An 18,994-nucleotide genomic window follows, 5' to 3' on the forward strand; every position below is an offset into this window, starting at 1 on the left:
GTTGTGTTTGTACAAATCGGGGAAAAAAAAAAGTAACAAATAAATAAATAAATAAATAAATAAATAAAATCATGAAAATGAATTGCACGTGGCAGGTCGGCGCCTCCTTCCCTCCGCCCCGGGCCGGGCCGTACCTGCAGGGCTGGAGGCTGCGGGAAGCGGGGCCGTGGTTGCCGCTGCCGCCGCCGCCGCCGCTGCTGCTGCTGCTCCTCCTCCTCTCCCTGCTCTGCAGGTTTTTCGGGAGCTGAACACCCACGGTGCAGCTGAGACGCAGCAGGAGAGTCACAAACAACGGCGGGTAAAGTCCCAGAACTGCCGGCCCAGACTCCGGAGCAGACATGATCTCATACAAAGCGCATGTGGCCTGGAGAGGAGAGAGAGAGAGAGGGAACGCGCGGGAGATGAGGATGAGGAGGGCATCTCCCACACCCCACGCCGCTTATCTCTTAGCAAATAACCCAGCCAGGCAGCGAAAAGCTGGGGGGGGGGGGGGGGGGGTGGTGTTGGTTTTGGGTTTTTTCTTTCCCCCCTCCCGCCTTCTTCCCGCAACAGCCGGCGGAAGAAAGCGTCGCCTCTACCCCCGGCGTAACCTCTGCGTATCCCACACGCAGCTCCGGCCGCTCTTCGAACACCTCCTTGGGAAAACGGGGCGGCGGAGGCGGGGGGGGGTGAAGGAGGGGGATGTTTTCCAGCCCGGGCGGGGGGGGGGGGGGGTTGCGGGGGGAGGTTCGAAGTCTGTACCTGGGGAAGGAGAGCAGATCCAAGAGCTCGGGTTTTACGGGCAGGAAGACGAAGCGGACGCCGGGCCCTATTCCGGCCAATTTAAAAAGCCGTAATTACACGGCCCGATAGAGAAAAGGGGGGTAGTGGTGGTGGGGGGGGGCGTTAAAAAGGGAGAGGGGAGGGGAGCGGAGGGGGGGGGGTTCGCTCTCAGCGCGGCCGATGCCGTACCATCTGCCTTTGGTCCTTCGGAGGAGGAGGAGGAGGAGGAGGAGGAGGAGGGGGGGGGGGAAATTTTCACAGCTGCTTTACTGCTTAGAAAGCCGCCAAGCTGGGTTTAGTTTATTTATTTTTTTTTTTTAATTTTTTTTAATATTATTTTTATTTTTTTTTTTTTTTTTTCCTGAAGGGATAAAACGCAAAGTGGCCTCCCTCGAGGACGGACACCCGAGCGGCTTTTTACGCGCCGGTGGATGAGCTCGAAGAGGCGTTACGCAGCCACGCATTATTTCCAGGGTCCGCGCCTGGGACACACACACACACACACCGCCCCCCCCCCGCCCCCCCCAGCCCCCCGGCTCCTCTCCTCCCGCCACCGGAGCCAAGGAAATGAAATAAATAAATAAATAATAATTAAAAAAGCAGCCCGTCCACCAGAGCCAAGGAAAGGAAATAAATTTAAAAGAAAAAAAAAAAAAAAGCAGCATCCCAGGTGTTGGCGTAAGGCGAGGGTGGGGGGGGGGGGGGGAAACGGGGCATCTTCCCGAGGGGGCCGGCAGGGGGGGGAGAGAGGGGGATACTTACGGCCAGGGGCAGAGGGGGTGGCGACGCGCTCGGCCGCGCTCCCCAGCAGCGGGAAGGACTTGCTCTCCTTGTAGGGGACGTCGCTGTTGACCTTCTCCAGGAGCTGCTCCAGGATGCGGGAGGCGAGGGTGGGTTCGGTGGCCAGGGACCTCCACATGGCGCAGGTGTGGCTGGGGGAGGGAAAAAGAGGGGAGGGCTGCTTTGGCACCGGCTGCCGTCGTTAACTCACCCCCTCGTTAGAGGCGGCGGGCGGCAAACGAGAGAGCGGGAGCCCACCACCCAACGAGCCCCGGCGGGAGAGCGGGGGTGACCCCCGCCATAGCCGGAGGCTTCGCCACGCGATCCCCACCCCGCGCCTGCTCTCGGATAACCCCCGGAGCCGCTTTGCGCCCCCCAAAAAAAATCCCACCCCCCCCCACGGTTTCCCCCCCCCCCGGTATCAGCTCCCGCCTTGCACCCCTTGGCATTTCGCAAGCCGGCGGCGGTGGGAAGGCGGCAGCGATCCCGCTACAAGGAGGAGGAGGAGAACATCACAGCAGCTTCGGGGTAGAGTGGCCCACCCCGTAAAAGCAATGCCGAGCGTCCCAGCCACGCTCAAGCTCCCCGGGGAGGGGGCCGGCTTGGCTAGTTGCCTCTAAGGCCGGCAAGCCCCCGGGGCGAGGCAGCGCCGGCAGCAAGCGGCCGTGCCGAATCCTGGAGGGCGCGCGCAAAGGACGTTCCAACAGGGTGCCATTAGTGGCGTGAGGAGCCAAAAAGATGAGCCGCGGCTTAGGTGCAAGCTGCTCCCCGGCCCCGGCGGCCGGGCCACCGCGGCCGGAGCAGGGCAGGACCTGTCGAAGGGCAGGGGGCTGCCCAGCAGGCTGGAGACCACCACGCTCTTGTGCTGGGAGGCCAGGATATAAACCGTCTGCTGGGCCGCCTTGCGGATGTGCTCCTCGTCCACCTCCTCCAGCTTGCTGTGGATGATGCTCATGATGTCGGGCACCTGAGGGAAGAAGAGAGGGTGGCATCCAGCTGAGGGCCCGAAGGCTCGGCCTCACCCTGCAGCGGGGACAAGCGCGTCCCTTCCCCTCCGAGCGCGAGGTCCTGCACCCGGGTCACGGCAATCCCAGGCACAAATCCAGGCTGGGGGTGGGGGGATGGAGAGCAGCCCTGAGAGAAGGGCTTGGGGGGGCTGGGGAGGGGGGGGGGAAACGCTGCCCGTGGGCCGGCACCGTGCGCTGGCAGCACAGAAACCCCCCCGCAGCCTGGGCTGCATCCCCAGCAGCGTGGGCAGGGGGGCGAGGGGGGGATTCTGCCCCTCTGCTCCGCTCGGGGGAGACCCCCCTGCAGTGCTGCCTCCAGCCCCGGGGACATCAGGAGGACGCGGAGGTGTCGGAGCGGGGGCCGGAGGAGGCCCCGGAGATGCCGGGAGGGCTGGAGCCCCTCTGCTGGGAGGACAGGCTGAGAGAGCTGGGGGGGTTCAGCCTGGAGAAGAGAAGGCTCCGCAGAGACCTTCCAGCCCCTTCCAGGCCCTCAAGGGGCTCCGGGAAAGCTGGGGAGGGACTCTGGAGCAGGGAGGGGAGCCACGGGACGAGGGGGAAGGGTTTTAAACCAAAAGAGGGGAGACTGAGATTAAAAATAAGGCAGAAATTCTCCATGATGAAGCTGGTGAGCCCCTGGCCCAGGTTGCCCGGAGAAGCTGTGGCTGCCCCATCCCTGGAGGGGTTCAAGGCCAGGTTGGACGGGGCTTTGGGCAACCTGGGCTAGTTGAAGATGTCCCTGCCCAGGGCAGGGGGTGGCACTGGGTGGCCTTTAAAGGTCCCTTCCCACCCAAACCATTCCCTGATTCTATGATTCCACCGCAGCCCGGGCAGGTAACGGGACTTCGGAAGAGAACGCGGGTGGGCAGACCATCACGCTGGGCGGTTCATCTTCCCGGTTGGGGGAAGTCTCCCTGCTTGCCGGGTGCGTGCCGAACCACAGAACTCTCGGGAAGTCACGGGATCCTTCCCCACCAGGAGACGGATGAGGCTGCGGGGCTATTTCCAAGGCCAAGGGGACCCGGCAAGGACGCCCTCCGCCTCCCCCCAGCTTTCTGGCAAGGAGCTGGCGCTACAGCCCCGTCATCCCCAGGGCTGCGGCGAGGGGCGCTCGGCGAGCGAGTTCCGAGGAGGAACCCGAGCCGAACGCGGGAAGACGCCTCGGCACTCGCTGCGAGCCGTAAAAAAAAAAAAAAAACAACCAAAAAACCCAAACCAACCAAACCAAAAAAAAAAAAAAACACGTTAAGACAAATAGGAAGTTCGGGCGCAGAGCAGGCCTGGCGGCAAATTCCCCCAGCCGAAACGCAGGGCGGCCGAACGCTCCGTCCCCAGCCGCGCTCGGGGCTGCCCCGCGGGCTCCCGGGGCTTAGCATCGGTTCGGATTTCAGGATCTGGGCCGGACCAGCTCCCACCGAAAGGTGAGTCATGGAAACCGGAGCGATCCCGCTTAGGATAGGGGCTAATAGGTAGCGAGCGGGGCTGCAGCAGAAGCCGGAGAGCAAAAGAGAGCCCGAGGAGTAGCTGGAGACCTGGTGTTTCCAATTACCGCAAGAGAAAGGGGGAGCTCAGCCCTAAAAGTAGCGGATTAGACCAAAAAAAAAATAATAAAATAAATAAAAAAAAGCCTTCTGTGTCCAGCACCTCTAAGCCCTGCAAACATTCAGACCGGCTTCCCAGCCAGGAACCCTGGGCTCCCCCCGAGCTTGCAACGGTTTCGCGGGGAGCCTGAGCCCTTCTGGTAAAGTGAGTTTCTCTGAACTCCTCAACCCGAACGAGAGCCAGACCGGAGAACGGCCTCGCCAACGGCCGCCTCCTACCGCACAGCAGCTTTCCCCGGCCGCCGGGACGGAAGAGAGAACGCGAAGGCGAACGCACGCGCCCCCGGGAAACGAGGAAGGTCAGGAGCCAACAGGGTCCCCCGGAAAGCTTTGGGGGGGCAAGCGTTCCCCTGGTCAGAAATCCAAGAGTTAATCCAGAGTCCCTTCAGATGGGGGGGGTTAAATGCCTCCCTCCTTCCCTCGGGGATGGATCCCTCCCTGGGCATCACGTTCCCGGAGCATCCCCCCGCCTGCGCCAGAGAAGCCCATCGCCCCCAGTAAAACAGCGGCTGCAAGTGGGAAATCATAGAATCATGGAACGGTTTGGGTGGGAAGGGAGCTTTAAAGGCCACCCAGTGCCACCCCCTGCCCTGGGCAGGGACATCTTCAACTAGACCTGGTTGCCCAAAGCCCCGGCCAACCTGGCCTTGAACCCCTCCAGGGATGGGGCAGCCACAGCTTCTCGGGGCAACCTGGGCCAGGGGCTCACCAGCTTCATCGTGGAGAATTTCTGCCTTATTTTCAGTCTAAATCTCCCCTCTTTTGGTTTAAAACCTTTCCCCCTCGTCCTGTGGCTCCCCTCCCTGCTCCAGAGTCCCTCCTCAGCTTTCCCGGAGCCCCTCGAGGGCCTGGAAGGGGCTGGAAGGTCTCCCCGGAGCCTTCTCTTCTCCAGGCTGAACCCCCCCAGCTCTCTCAGCCTGTCCTCCCAGCAGAGGGGCTCCAGCCCTCCCGGCATCTCCGGGGTCTCCTCTGGCCCGCTCCGTGTCCTTCCTGTCCATCAAGCAATGGCCGTGGGAAGAAAAGGGAGGCGGCGAGACCCGGCTGGAGCTGCGTTTGGAGCACGGAGGTCACGGCAAAGCCAAGCAGCAGCTCACCTTCTCCTGCAAGACAGCTCCGCGCTCCTTGAGGAGGGAGTTGATCATGACGGTGGCTGCTCGGGAGCAGTTCTTATCGGGGTCCGCCAGCCCCTCGAACATGGCGAGCAGGAGGCTCATCAGCTGGTCCGGAGGGACGCGCTTCCCGATCACCTAGGGAGAGGGCGAGCGGAAGTTAAACAAGGGGACGCTGTCACTCTCTGATGAGAACGGCCCTTTCGGTGACACCGTTCCTCCGGCGGGTGCCCCGCAGGAGCAGCAGCCGGAGCCCACATCGGCAGTAACGGCGGAGAGCAAGGGCCAGGCCGCAGCCCCGAAGGAGGCAAGAGGCCACTTGCCCCACGCCGTTGGCCAGCGTGGCCGGATAACCTGGGTTTCTCTTGGGACAACGCCACCAAGCCATTAACTCCGCTCCGGAGACCACCCAGCAGCTGGGAGGACGCTCCCCCGGGTCCCATCAGGGTCCCCACGTCCGAGGGAGGGTGGAATAAGCGGCTCAGTGGAGAAGTTCGTAGGGGAAACGGCCATTAGAACCACAGCGTTTGGGGAATGGCAGCTTGTCCACGACAAAAAAAGACAGTACCAGCTTCCCTATGGCCACAAATCCTTCCGGAGCCATGCTTGCGGAGCTCTCGGCGCAGAAAACGGCCATCGAGGAGGGGTTCACCCGTGCAGCTCTCCCCAGAGGAGAGCGGTCACCCCTCCTCGTCATTCAAACCCCTGCGGTTTGAGAGACTCACGTTTGGACCTTTTTGGGCCCTGAAATATCGGCGCGGAACAGCTTTACCGACGCCGCTGCCGTACGGGGAGCCAACGGCTGCGGCCCCTGAGCCAACCGCCCCGTGCACGGCCAGTGACAGGGTCTTGAGGGCTTCCTTCAACCTGCACCTTTCCCTTGAGGAGCACGAGGTGCCAAAACCTCCACCCCGGAGCTTGCGGGGACCCCAGGCAGGTCCCGTAGGGCCGAGCTAGACCACCTCCACCTCAGCTTTTAGCCGACGTGGACAGAAACTATTTGCGGTTACCTCCAGCAAAGGGAGCTCGCGACGCCGGCGGTGGGAGCGCTGACGGCCCAAGGGTTCGGGCTGCCCCGAACGGCGCCACCGAGCCACAGCGCAGCCACGCACGAGTCCCGGCCGGCATCCACGGCACCCTCAGAGTGTCCGCGCGGATGTCCTCGTTGGGGCATGCCCAAAGAGGGGACCAGCAGCTTCCCAACGGGGGCTGAGCTGCTCTGAGCATCCCCTGGCCAGGCCAGGAGGACTCTCCAGCTGAAGGAGAGAAGAGCGCGGTGGTTTCTCTGCTGGTTGTCGTGGTTTGGTCCTCAAACCAAGACACTGGTGCAAGACCGGGGCTCCCCAGGAGCCTCCAGACCACGTGGCTGGTCGGAACAGAAGAAGCATCAAGTCCGCCGCGGCTCCCACTCCACAGCTCCACCGGCCTGCGAAGACCAGGGCCGCGCTCCACCTTACCATGGCGATGTTGTTGCAGGTGCGGAAGAGAACGGTGAAGTCGGGCTCCTCCAGGCCTTTCTTCAGAGCTTTCAGCCCCTCCACCATCTCATCTCGGTGATCCCGGGCGAAACCTGGATTCGGAGGGAGCGTTCAGGGAGCAGCATTCCTCGTGTTCTACACCCAAGAGAGACCTCCACGTACTGCAGGGAGCCGGGTTTTACTGGCGAGCTGGCCCAGCTTTCAGGAATCACCGAAGGGTTTGGGTGGGAAGGGACCGTCAAAGGCCACTCGGTGCCACCCCCTGCCCTGGGCAGGGACATCTTCAACTAGACCTGGTTGCCCAAAGCCCCGTCCAACCTGGCCTTGAACCCCTCCAGGGATGGGGCAGCCACAGCTTCTCGGGGCAACCTGGGCCAGGGGCTCACCAGCTTCATCATGGAGAATTTCTGCCTTATTTTTAATCTCAATCTCCCCTCGTTTGGTTTAAAAATGCTCCCCCTCATCCCGTGGCTCCCCTCCCTGCTCCAGAGTCCCTCCCCAGCTTTCCCGGAGCCCCTTTAGGGACTGGAAGGGGCTCCATGGTCTCCCTGGAGACTTTCTGTGCTGCCAGCGCACGGTGCCGGCTCATGGGCAGCTTTTTCCCCCCCCCCCCCCCAGCCCCCCCAAGCCCTTCTCTCAGGGCTGCTCTCCATCCCTCCATCCCCAGCCTGGATCCGTGCTTGGGGTTGCCCCGATGGACAAGGAGCCAAGAAACCGAAGCTGCTGCTGCCAAGGGCCAGACGGAGCCGCGCCGCTCTGGAGAGCGGGACCCGGGCAAAGTCCTCTCCTGGCGCTGCAAGGGCTGCGCTTTTCTGCGGCTCCGCTCAAACCATCTGAAGGGAAGGACTGACCTCTCCCGGAGAGAGGGAGAACGAGCGGGCTGAACGGCAGGGCTCGGAAACCTGCTGGGCCGCGCTCAAAGCCTTGGAGCGAGAGCCCGTGAAACCCCTCCTGCGCCGGCGCGGAGAACAACGTAGAATCACAGACCGGTTGGGGCGGGAAGGGACCTTGAAGGCCATCTAGTTCCAACCCCCTGCCCTGGGCAGGGACATCTTCAACTAGCCCAGGTTGCCCAAAGCCCCGTCCAACCTGGCCTTGAACCCCTCCAGGGATGGGGCAGCCACAGCTTCTCCGGGCAACCTGGGCCAGGGGCTCACCAGCTTCATCATGGAGAATTTCTGCCTTATTTTTAATCTCAATCTCCCCTCTTTTGGTTTAAAACCCTTCCCCCTCGTCCTGTGGCTCCCCTCCCTGCTCCAGAGTCCCTCCCCAGCTTTCCCGGAGCCCCTTGAGGGACTGGAAGGGGCTGGAAGGTCTCCACGGAGCCTTCTCTTCTCCAGGCTGAACCCCCCCAGCTCTCTCAGCCTGTCCTCCCAGCAGAGGGGCTCCAGCCCTCCCGGCATCTCCGGGGCGCTGAAGGCCATTCTCCACCAGCAATCCGTGTTTGTTACCTTCGGGATCGTGTCCGTGGAGGGATGGGACATGCAACCCTCCGCCGGGCTGCGGAGAAGGAGGGTTCCTGTGCCGGCACCCACCGCCCGAGCATCGAAAGCACCCACCTTCGTAGCAGAGCTGGATGTAGAGCAGGCAGTAGACGCAGTCGACGGCGTCCTGGCGAACGCTGGCCAGGGAGTCGGAGCAACGCGGGGAGAAGAGGGCGATCAGGACGCCGAGGTTGTAGAAGGGGATGACGGTCTGTAGGGGTGACAAACGCAGGCGACGCTGGCCAGGAGAGCCCGGGGACGGCCCGCAGGAGCCCCAGCAAGGCCGGCGGCAGCAGGAGGAACCACCACGCGCTCGAGCTCAGGGTTCAACTTACGCTGACGTTCAGCTTGCTCAGGTAGAATTCCAGCAAGGCGGCGCTGACCTCCACCGCCCGCTGCCGCTCGTGTTCCTTGTTCGACTTGATCCAGGGGCCTAAATGCTGCGGGGGTCGGGGATGGGGGGGTGGGGAAGCATCAGAAAGGAGAGCAGGAGCTCGGCTGCTCTGCCCCGCACGGCCAAGGCGTCCTTCAGCCCAGCGACCCGCCGTTTGCCCGCGCGTGGCAACCGCGGCCCTGACCCCACCGGCTTATCCTGGCTTCATCTCCAGGAGGATGGGGGCGGGGGGGGGTCTCTGCCTCCTGGTGAGACCTCCCCCTCAGCCACATGGCTGGCCACCCTTCTCGGGCACCGCCGGGGATGCCCAAAGGGGCAACCGCCTCCTTGCTCCCCCGCGGAGCTCGCCCCACGCGGGCAGGGCGAGCACCGCGCCGGGACCAGCCGCGCCGCGCGCCCGGCCTCCGCGGGAGGGTCACGCTGGACCTCAACGTCACGGGCGGAAGCGAGGACCAGCCTCGCCGCTTCCCACCCGGCGTCCGAAGCCTTCTTCAGCCTCGCGACCTCGGGTCGACACCCCGCTTCTCCCCGAAAGAACCCACCAAAAACCAGGCGGCGCCTACCGCAAACATGTCCTGCAGCCCGTGGGGGGTCAAGTTCCTCTGCAGGAGGCTCTTCAGCAGGTCTTTAAGGGCGCTGAGGGTGTCGCCATACAGCACCTAAGGAGGAAAGAGGGATCACGAGCCAGGCCAAGCCCCGCGCCCTCATCCCGCAGAGCCGGCCCGGGCGGGCGAGGAGGGCAAGGGCTCTCTCTCCGCTCCCGTTCTCAGCTGGGAGGATTCTCCCAGGCGTTGGGTGCCGAGACGCGGCCACTTCCAGCCCCCGCGGGGAAACGCGGCAGGAGCTGAAACCCAGTTTGGCAAAAATCCACCCGGCCTGGAAGTGCCGGGCGGGAGGTGGGACTCGGCGGAGCGGTGGCCACCGTCTGGGCCGAGTGGCCGGATCAAATGCTTCAGCGCGGATTTTCCGGAAGGGAATCTGCTCCTTTCTCCCACTTGGGGATAAATTCCAGCGAGCCCAGTCTGAACGAGCCCTTTGAGAGACGCTTACGCTTTCCTTCCGGGACTTATTTTGGGAATAAACTCCCCCCCAACCCCCAACAAAAAAAAATAAAAAATCAAAGCTACAAAACTTCGTAGGACGGGAGGGAAGGAGAAAATGATTAATTAACTTAAATTTGGGGGCCAGATGCCTGCAAACGCTAGCCGGGGACGGTGGGCGCCCCCGGACGTCGCCGCAGCAGCGGCGGAGGGACGCGGCGGAGCTCGGGGGCTGCTCCGCGACCACCCGGCAGCTGCAACAACTTCATTAGCGGCACGTTATTTTCCTTCATTAAGCGCTCAACCGCGACGGAGGAGCAGCTGCAGCCTTTCAAAAGCCAGTTTACGTAAAGGCCCCTTCTACCCTGCGGGGTTTCCAGGATCATTTGATTTTTATTTCCTATCCCCCCCCCTCGCTCCCCGAGGGGCTTCGTGCTCTTATTAGCAGCATTTGGACTTGCTGATAAGCTCGTATTTTCTCGCTCGCTATCAGCGCGCGCGGAAGGGCCAGGCTTTTTCAAGAGATAAGTGAGCGGGGGAAGCGGCGCAGCTTGCTTCGCACCCCCCCCCTCCCCCCAACCCCGGTCACAGCCCCCCCCCGCCCCCCGAGATGCCCAGTCGAATTGAAAACGGGCCCTTTTCCCACGGCTGATGCCCTGCCAGGGAGATGCTGGAGCCAACGGAACCTTCCCCCCTCCTCCTCCCCAAGCCCGGGACTGGGAAATGGCATCGAAACCCGACGTCCTTGCGCCGCAGAACAAAGCCGCCGTGCGACCCGATGCCAAACTCCGCCTGGGGCTTTCGGGCCGCCAGCGCCTAACTCCCGGCGAGCATCCCAGCGACGCGGGCAACTCGCCGCCCGCCTCGGCCGGGCGCCGCACCTCTTTGTGGGAGGCATCGCCTCCGTTCTCCTCCCTCTCCTTCGCCGGTTCCGGCGGCGGAAGGGCCAGCACGCCGGCCAGGCAGGTATCGATCAGCTCCGTCCTGTCGGGGTCGCTGAGGTGGGGCTCCAGGACGCTGATCCCAAGTTAAGGAAGCGACACGGATGCTACGGAGCGCTCCGGGAGCGCTTTTCACCTGGCGAAGCTGGGAACGGGGATTTTTAATAAGCCTTCCCGCTGACTTGACTCTACGCTAAGCGGCGCGGGCTTTCATCGGAAGCAGGCAGAGCGTTCCCAGTATCCGTGTCAGGAGCCGGGACGGGCTGAGTATTTTTAACCCGAGGGCTCAGAAAGTCATCTTGGCGTCACCCGGAGCGCCGTGCCCTTGGCCCTGCTCGGAATAAGGAACGTTTACTGCCTCGAGCTCAACGAAAACGGAGCCCGAGAGCGCAGGGGGAGGGCTGGCAGGTGGAGGCGGGGAGGGGGGGGGTGGCGTGTGTCATTCTCCCCCTCCGCTCTTCCTCCGGTGAGGCCACGTCTGGAGAACTGCATCCAGTTTTGGGCTCCCTGGATGAAGAAGGACAGGGAACTGCTGGGGAGGGGACGGCAAAGGGCTACCAAGACGTTGAGGGGATGGAACACCTCTCTGATGGAGAAAGGCTGAGGGATTTGGGTCTTTTTAGGCTGGAAAAAAGACGGCTGAGGGGGGATCTTATCAACGCTGATAAATACTTCAAGGGGGGGTGTCAGGAGGACGGGGCCAGGCTCTTCTCAGTGGTGCCCGGGGACAGGACAAGGGGTAACGGGCACAAACTTGACCATGGGAAGCTCCATCTCAACGTGAGGAGGAACTTCTCTCCTTTGAGGGCGGCAGAGCCCTGGCACAGGCTGCCCAGGGAGATGGGGGAGTCTCCGTCTCCGGAGACATCCCAAACCCTGCCTGGACGCATCCAACCTGCTCTGGGTGCCCCTGCTCTGGCGGGGGGGTGGGACGGTGGGACGAGGTGATCTCCCGAGGTCGTTCCCGACGCCAAAACTCTGTGAATGGTGGCGGAAAGAAGAAGGATACACCAGGTAAGTGCAGGTGATCATCGCTCGCTGCCGAACCGGCGTCCGCATCGCTTCCGGCGGCTCGGCTTTTATGAACTCCTGGAAGGCAGAAGGCGGCGACAGTTACGGTCACATCCAGCCCCCGTCCCGCTCTGGGCACAGGCCGAGCTTTGGGGGGGGGGGGGGGGACGGGACTCTGCTGTCCCCAAGCCCAGCCTTCCCCCGGAGAGCAAGCCAGGAGCCACGGCGCGTTACCCCGGCATCCCCGAATCCTGCACAACACCCCCCCCCCCCACGGCCACGGAGACGCGGCACCATCGCCCACTGCCACAAATTCTTTGCTCTGAGGCTGGTGAGCCCCTGGCCCAGGTTGCCCCGAGAAGCTGTGGCTGCCCCATCCCTGGAGGGGTTCAAGGCCAGGTTGGATGGGGGCTCGGAGCAACCTGGGCTGGTGGCCACCGGAACCCAGGAGGCTCCCAGAGCACGGCCCCGGAGACGGAGCGGCTTCCCCCGTCCGTAACCCTCAGCAACGTGGGTTGGGAACCTCCTGCGGCGTCCTCTAGAGCAGCCCCGAGCCAGGCCCCCCCTCCAGGGCTTGCTCTTACCACCATCTGGGCCACGAGCTCAGCTTTGCGGGAGAAGACGAAGTCTCCGCACTTGGCGCCGTTGTAGATGGCTTGGCTGATCATGCAGATGCTCCGGATGAGGCAGAGCTTCAGGGTCAGGTCCTGAGAGCGGAACTCAGCGTGAGAAGCGAAGACCAGGCTTCAGCGCACCACCGTTAACTCGCCATTCCCTCCCTCCCTCCCACCCACCCTCCAACCAAACCGGTGCTCGGGCCGAGCACGACAGCGTGGCCCGCGCCGTGAGCAGCGTGCGGCCTCAGCTCTCTGCTCTTCGTCCCCGTCACAGCGTCTGGTGGCCGGGGGGAGCACGAAGGGGCACCCTGTCCCAGCTGGAACATCGGGACGAGGACAATCCTCCAGGTCTCCGTCCTCCCCGCCGAGCAGGGACGACTCCGGAAGTTGGCGGGAGCCAATTCCTCCCGCCCGGCTCGAGGGTCTGGGACAGCGGACGCGGGGTCGGGAGGAGACACCCCCGTTTAAAAGCGTTCCCCTCGCCCTCAGGTGAGCCCCTCGGGAGGGTCCGGGAGCAGGGGAGGGTCTAAGCGAGAAGATCCCCGGCTCCGGGGCCGGAGACGCTCTGCGGAAGCTGTTAGTGCCAGCGGGAGCCCAGAAGGAAAACGCATTAGTGGAGCCGGGAGAAGGAGCCCTTGGCCTGACCCTTCCACTTGACAAAGGCCATTTTTCTTGTTCGGCTTTTGCAAAGAGCAAACAGAAAAACACAGCCCCTCGTTCCCCCCCCCGGGGCCGGGGGGAAAGCAGGAAAATCAGCTGAGTGGGTTTTAGCCGAGCGGAAGGTCGCAGCTCGGTCTCTCGGAATCCCGGAGATTCCCCAGCTGAGCACGAGGACGGAGAGACGAGCATCGCGCCGTACCCGGGCAAAAAACCCCGAGCCCAAAAGCGGCTCGTTCCCTCCCGGGGATGCCTCTGCGAGCTCCAGCCGCCCCGAGCTCGTAGGAAAAGCACGGCTTCGGCAGAACGGGAGGAAGGCGACAGGCTGCGGGGCTGCGCCCCCCACCCCCTCCCCGAGCCACGCTTCCAACCGACGGCTCCCGTCCTGGCAAAAAAAAAAAAACCAAACAAAACCCCAAAAAAACCTCCCCCCCCCCAAAAAAAAAAACCCAACGCCTTTTTCTCTTCCCCTCCGCTGTGAGTTTCGGCACTTTCGGGGCAGCGGTTCCAGCCGGGGAGGAGCGGGATGGGGAGGTCGGGGGCGAGGAGCAGCGGCTCCAGCGGCTCTCTCCCGGTGCCCCGGGGCCGCCCCGCGAGCTGCTCTCGAGGGGAACCCAGAGCGAGAGGCGGACAGAGAGGGCAGGAAAGAGCAGAGAGGAGCTCAGATTTAAGGCCTCACACTGTACCTTGGTTTCTACCTTTATCCCCAGAACCTGAACGAGTGAAAAAAATAAGACACATTAGCGATGAACGAGCGGACTCGGCGGGGAACGACCTTCTCCCAGGAGCCGCCGGCAGGTCCCAAGCGGGACCCATCCAGAACAGCCCGGCTGTCCCAGCTCGCCCCGGGGTGTGCTCTCCCCTCTCCGGAGAATCCCAGCGGCTCACCTTGGTGTTAAAGTACTGGAAGATGTTCTTCAGGATGTCTGCTTCGATCCTGGAGAGCACCAGCTCCTTGGGCGCGGACACAGCTACGTACCCGTAGCAGAGGATGAGGGTGCTCTTTATTTTCTCCACTTCGTTGTCGCTACGGTCCTGTCGGAGCAGACGAGAACGTTAACGGAGGGGAGGCGGAGGGGGGGGTCTCACGAGGAGATGGTTCCTGCAGGGTCCGCCCGACCGGCCGAAGGTGCCCCCCCCCATCAAGGCAGGGTCCCTCTAAGTGGGTTTTGGACCTTTGTTTCCCGTCCTTTTGGTGGGGGCTGCGACCTCCGGAGCCCCGATGGAGCATCGTCAGGTGCCCCCCCCGCCGCGGGAGCTGAACTAAAAGGCAGGTCTCTGTCGGAGGCACCAGCCCCGGATTGTCATCGAGCGTTACCCGTCAGAGCCCTGCGGGCGAGCGCCGGAGCCTGGCCGAGTTAACCAGGTTAACTGCCGGTTAACTACCCGGCGGGAAATCAACGGCCCATCAAACCAGCGCCGCTGAAAGGCTTCACCTGCCCCGTCCCACGGCCCCAGGGGCAGGGACAAGGGCTCCCCCCCCCCAGCCAGCTCCCGAGCTCGGGGGCCCCCGTCTCAAGAGACCGGGAACCAAAACGTCCGCCTGGGGCAGAAAATCGGAGGAAAAGCTTTTCGCTGCCAGTCGCTGGGGCTACGAAACACCCTCCTTGGGCTCTCCTGGGGCGGCTGCGGGAGCCTCTCGGGGACGGCACCGAGGTGGGCGAGAGCCAAACCACGCTCTACGTCAGGTCGGGGTCCCCCGACGGAGGCAGAAGCCGAGTTTGAGCTCCCTGGAGCCCACCCAGCAAGCCAGCGGCTTCCCCGGGACGGGAGTCGGCGCGCGGCTGGGAGCTGGGAGCTAACGCCGAGGCGGCCTCCGACGCCAAGAGCGCCTCTGGAGAGGCGGAGGGTATTACCTCCCTTCCCGAGGAGCGCTCCGGCGTAGGCGGGAGCCGAAGAAGCCCGCGCGAACGCCTCTTGCCGCCGCCGGCTGGGTGGCAGCGGGGTGCGTGGGGGCCCTTTGGCTCTTACCTTGAAGATACTGAACAGCCCCACGGATTTCTTGAAGACGTCGGACCTAACAAAATCTTCCAGCTTGGCCAGGGTTTCCTCCAGGTGATTTATGGCACATATCCCGAAGCAGGAAGCGAGTCCCTGGAGGAAGGAGAGAAAACCCATGAGCGGAAAGCTATTAATCCGCCAGCCCCGGCTGACGCTTCGAGAGAGCCTGGTTATTGGTTTAATTCCCGGCACCTGAGCCGTGCCCAGCTGGGAACAGCCCCGGCAGCCGACGCTCCCCTCTCCCCGGAGCAGGGGAGGCCTCCAGGGGATAACGGGCACAAGAAGGTCGTCCTCGTGCCGGGTGACGATGGACGTGACAGCGGAGGAGGAGAGCCGGCATGCTCTCCGGAGGGCAGACGTCAGCCGCTCCCGCGGGGAGACGGGAAGCCGGCCGAGCGCTGCGGCTGGAAGCGAGAGCAAAGCGGGTTTTTTAGGGGGTCCTGCCTTGCCGTTAAAGCTCCGGGTGGGCGAGCGAGCCGGGCTGGAACTCCATAAACAGTTTATTCAAGAGCAGGCTTTGACGGAGCGGCGTAAAAGCCGGAGGGAAGCCAGGCGCCGTGAGCTGGTGTTTGCGCTGTACTTAAAGGCAGCCGCTCGGCGGTGGGGAGCCGGAGCCGGAGCCGGGCAGAACGGCTCGGATAAATCCAAAGGGAAGCCGGGGAGCGTGAGAAGCCGAAGACGGAGCGCGAGCGCAGCCGGGATGGAAGAGCTCGACCCTAAGCTCAGCTCCAGGGTAGCGAAGGAGGGTCTGAGGCGGCGGGGAAGAAAACGCCGCGAAGCATCCACGAGGAGATGAGTTTTTAGCAGGGTCTGGAGCGATACGATAGGCCGAGGGGTGACAGTTTTAAACCAAAAGAGGGAAGATTCAGACAAGATCTAAAGGGAGAAAATTGGTTTTCTGAGGGGGGGGTGAGCCCCTGGCCCAGGTTGCCCCGAGAAGCTGTGGCTGCCCCATCCCTGGAGGGGTTCAAGGCCAGGTTGGACGGGGCTCGGAGCCACCTGGGCTGGTGGGAGGTGGCCCTGCCCGGGGCAGGGGGTGGCACTGGGTGGCCTTTAAAGGTCCCTTCCCACCCAAACCGTTCCGTGATTCCGTGATTTCCTCCAGGAAGCAGCAGCTCTGCCAGCGCGCCAAAGGGCTGGCAAAACAGCACCCCGTCCCGGTCCGGGTCGGCGCGTCACTTGAGATGGTGTCCCCAAGGCACCTCCTGCGTCTCACCCAGCTTCGGAGCCCTCCCGCAGGCGGCCCCTCGTCACTTTTCGGGGCCCATTCGCCCCGATGCTGCAACCCCACCCTACAAGCCATTCTCCGGCAGGTACGAGCCCAGGCCAGGCACGGCAGGAGCGGAAAAAAAGAGAGGTCGGCGCGGTAGAACCCTCCCGATCCGTCGGGATGACCCATGGTTGGCATAACTCCTCCTTACCTCCCTTTCTGCCTCCTCGTGGTATCTGGCTGTTTCCAGGAGCTCCTGGAGCTGCTTTTGCACGAGGTCTTTGCTGGCGCAGGCCCCCAGCGTCGTCCCGATGCATTTATACAGGAAATTCTGGAAGAGCGAGAGGAGCGTTACCCTCACCCCCGGCCGCCGTGAAAGCCCTCCTCGGAGGCAGGCTGAGCTCGCTCACGCACCGATTACTCCTCGCAGCACCCTGGGGGCGCGTGGCCTCAAGCAAAGGGGCAGGACGGAGCCCAGCCGTAAGCAGCCGGGACGCTCGGAGCACCGGGACAGAAGTCTTACGGCTTATTTCATAGAATCACGGAAGGGTTTGGGTGGGAAGGGACCTTTAAAGGCCGCCTAAAGGCCATGGGCAGGGACATCTTCAATGAAACCAGGTTGCCCAAAGCCCCGGCCAACCTGGCCTTGGACCCCTCCAGGGATGGGGCAGCCACAGCTTCTCTGGGCAACCCGGGCCAGGGGCTCACCAGCTTCATCATGGAGAATTTCTGCCTTATTTTTAATCTCAATCTCCCCTCTTTTGGTTTAAAACCCTTCCCCCTCATCCCGTGGCTCCCCTCCCTGCTCCAGAGTCCCTCCCCAGCTTTCCCGGAGCCCCTTGAGGGCCTGGAAGGGACTGGAAGGTCTCCCTGGAGCCTTCTCTTCTCCAGGCTGAACCCCCCCAGCTCTCTCAGCCTGTCCTCCCAGCAGAGGGGCTCCAGCCCTCCCGGCATCTCCGGGGCCTCCTCCGGCCCCGGCTCCGACACCTCCGTGTCTCCCCTGTGCTGAGGATCCCAAGAGCTGGACGTTGTCGATCCCTTCCCTTCTACAGCAGAGAGTTCTTTGCCTGGTTCGGCCGGTTTCTCGGAGCTCCAGCTCTGGTTTTCGCGGAGCTCCGGAGACCGTGAGTTGGGTCTCGCCGGCACCAGGCGGAGCAGCACAGCCTGGCCGGGACCCCTCCAGCCCAGCCGGCGATTTGGCTGGGGACCCAGCAGTGTTTCATTTCCAAGCCTTCCCCAGCCACCTCGCTCCCCTCCTAACCTCCCCCCCTTTCCTCCCGCCCCTTTTCCCCAGCGCCATGCTGTTGGCAGAACGACGCTTTCGGAAAACATGCCGAGGGTTGGATCAGCCCTGCCGACGGCGCGGCGGCAGCAAGGGGCACTGCCAGCCCCTCGATCCCCATCCCCTCCACCCCGGCTCCCCCGTCACCTTCTCCAGCGGGAAGCCGTTGTAGCTGTTCAGCTGCCGGCACATCTCGGTGACGAAATGGCAAATCCAGGTGTTGTCAGCCACGGCCGCCAGCGTCTCCTGGAGGAACTGCGGGGAGGGGGAAAAAGAGCCGTCGGAATAAACCCGCCGCGGCCTAAGCCAGGAGCCACAGCCGGGAAGGGCGAGAGCAGCGCCGTAAATCAAACACGGTGGGGGGGGTGTGCGTGTGTGTGTGTGTAGCGGGGGGGTTGTGTCAGACCCAACCCGGCCCCTCGTCTGCCCCGAGCCAGCACGGACCCCCGCCCAACGGGACGCCGCTCCCGGGCCCTTCGGAAAGCAGCTGCTCCCCCCGCCCCAGAGCGAATCCCGCCGGCACCCAGCCATTCCCCACCTCCAGCAACGGGCCGTTTTCTTCTCTTCCAAGAAAAACTGCACCCAAGCATCCCCACCACCAGAGGAGCGGGACGAGCCCTGCCCGGTTTTCATCGTTTCTCCGTGCCCTATTTTAAGGCTCTCCGATTACGCGGAGAGACGCGCCCGGGACCGTTGTTCCCTGACCCGCCAGCAAGCCAGAAAACTCATTTTTTTAGCTTTCCCTGCAAGGAACCGCGGCTCACCCTCCGCGCTGACCTGCCTCCCCCCCTTCCGAAGCCACAAGTCCCGCGGCGGCGGCGGTGGCGGTGCGGCATCCAGTGACCGACCGTCTCCCCCGCCACGCTCAGGGTGGGCAAAGGGCGAGACCCAGCCCGGGCTCTGCCGCCATGCCCCGGCAAGCCCAGCCAAGATCTGACAAGCCCAAGAGGCGGTTGCCACTCGCCCTCCCCCACCGCCCCGGCGCCTCCCCGGCGCAGGGATCCTCACCAGCAGCAGCTTCTCTTCCCACTCCTTCTGGGACAGGGATTTCTCCGTGTTCTCTAGGAGAAAGCAGGTTTTTTTTGACACTCGGTTTCGCATCCTCGCTCGTGGGTCCCCCTCCCCGAACGCTGCCTGTACTCGACACAGCGGGGCTAAAAGCCGGAGGCACAAAGGCGCTCCTGGTAGGAAGCAGCGCTGATTAAAAAGGCGATTAAAGTCCTTGGGAAAATAAGAAATGGGGCTTCTTCGGAGAGCTTCGATGTACCGAGGGTCATCGGTCACGCGGGCAGTACTTATTCATAGCGTCACGGCACGGTTTGGGCTGGAAGGGGCATTTAAAGGCCATCGAGTGCCAACGGGCAGGGACATCAACGGGCAGGGACATCAACCGGTCACAAGTGGTGTCCCTCAGGGCTCAGTGTTGGGACCTTTTCTGTTTAACGTCTTCATTGACGACCTCGATAAGGACATAGAGCGTGTCGTCTGCAAGTTTGCAGATGACGCGAAGCTCAGCGGGAACGTTGATCTGCATGAGGACGGGGAGGCTCTACAGAGAGACTTGGATAGATTGGACCGATGGGCCAACGCCAACGGTATGAGCTTCAACAAGGCCAAGTGCCG

At 63.3% G+C, this 18,994-nt stretch overlaps 1 protein-coding gene across 5 annotated transcripts in view; it reads right to left on the bottom strand.

Moving 5' to 3' along the window:
- The window catches only part of MROH1 (maestro heat like repeat family member 1), a 68,992-nt gene that overhangs the window by 21,012 nt on the left and 28,986 nt on the right, over positions 1 to 18,994 (bottom strand). For 2 of the 5 annotated variants that reach the window (XM_054191184.1, XM_054191183.1), the window contains exons 18-34: positions 18,380 to 18,432; positions 17,519 to 17,626; positions 16,301 to 16,420; positions 14,850 to 14,972; positions 13,767 to 13,913; positions 13,565 to 13,591; positions 12,189 to 12,311; positions 11,603 to 11,682; positions 10,534 to 10,669; positions 9,176 to 9,271; positions 8,554 to 8,658; positions 8,294 to 8,429; positions 6,714 to 6,826; positions 5,242 to 5,394; positions 2,355 to 2,509; positions 1,525 to 1,694; positions 196 to 364 (exon numbers count right to left, since the gene is read on the bottom strand). In XM_054191184.1, the coding sequence (XP_054047159.1) occupies positions 345 to 364; positions 1,525 to 1,694; positions 2,355 to 2,509; positions 5,242 to 5,394; positions 6,714 to 6,826; positions 8,294 to 8,429; positions 8,554 to 8,658; positions 9,176 to 9,271; positions 10,534 to 10,669; positions 11,603 to 11,682; positions 12,189 to 12,311; positions 13,565 to 13,591; positions 13,767 to 13,913; positions 14,850 to 14,972; positions 16,301 to 16,420; positions 17,519 to 17,626; positions 18,380 to 18,432 (1,865 nt within the window). In that variant the 3' untranslated portion in view covers positions 196 to 344. Of the gene's footprint in view, positions 1 to 134; positions 378 to 1,524; positions 1,695 to 2,354; positions 2,510 to 5,241; positions 5,395 to 6,713; positions 6,827 to 8,293; positions 8,430 to 8,553; positions 8,659 to 9,175; positions 9,272 to 10,533; positions 10,670 to 11,602; positions 11,683 to 12,188; positions 12,312 to 13,564; positions 13,592 to 13,766; positions 13,914 to 14,849; positions 14,973 to 16,300; positions 16,421 to 17,518; positions 17,627 to 18,379; positions 18,433 to 18,994 lie in introns of those variants that run through there. The other 3 variants (XM_054191187.1, XM_054191185.1, XM_054191186.1) reach the window with 2 other exon arrangements.

Source organism: Rissa tridactyla, chromosome 2 (assembly GCF_028500815.1).
Source record: "Rissa tridactyla isolate bRisTri1 chromosome 2, bRisTri1.patW.cur.20221130, whole genome shotgun sequence".
Taxonomy (NCBI): Eukaryota; Metazoa; Chordata; class Aves; order Charadriiformes; family Laridae; genus Rissa; species Rissa tridactyla.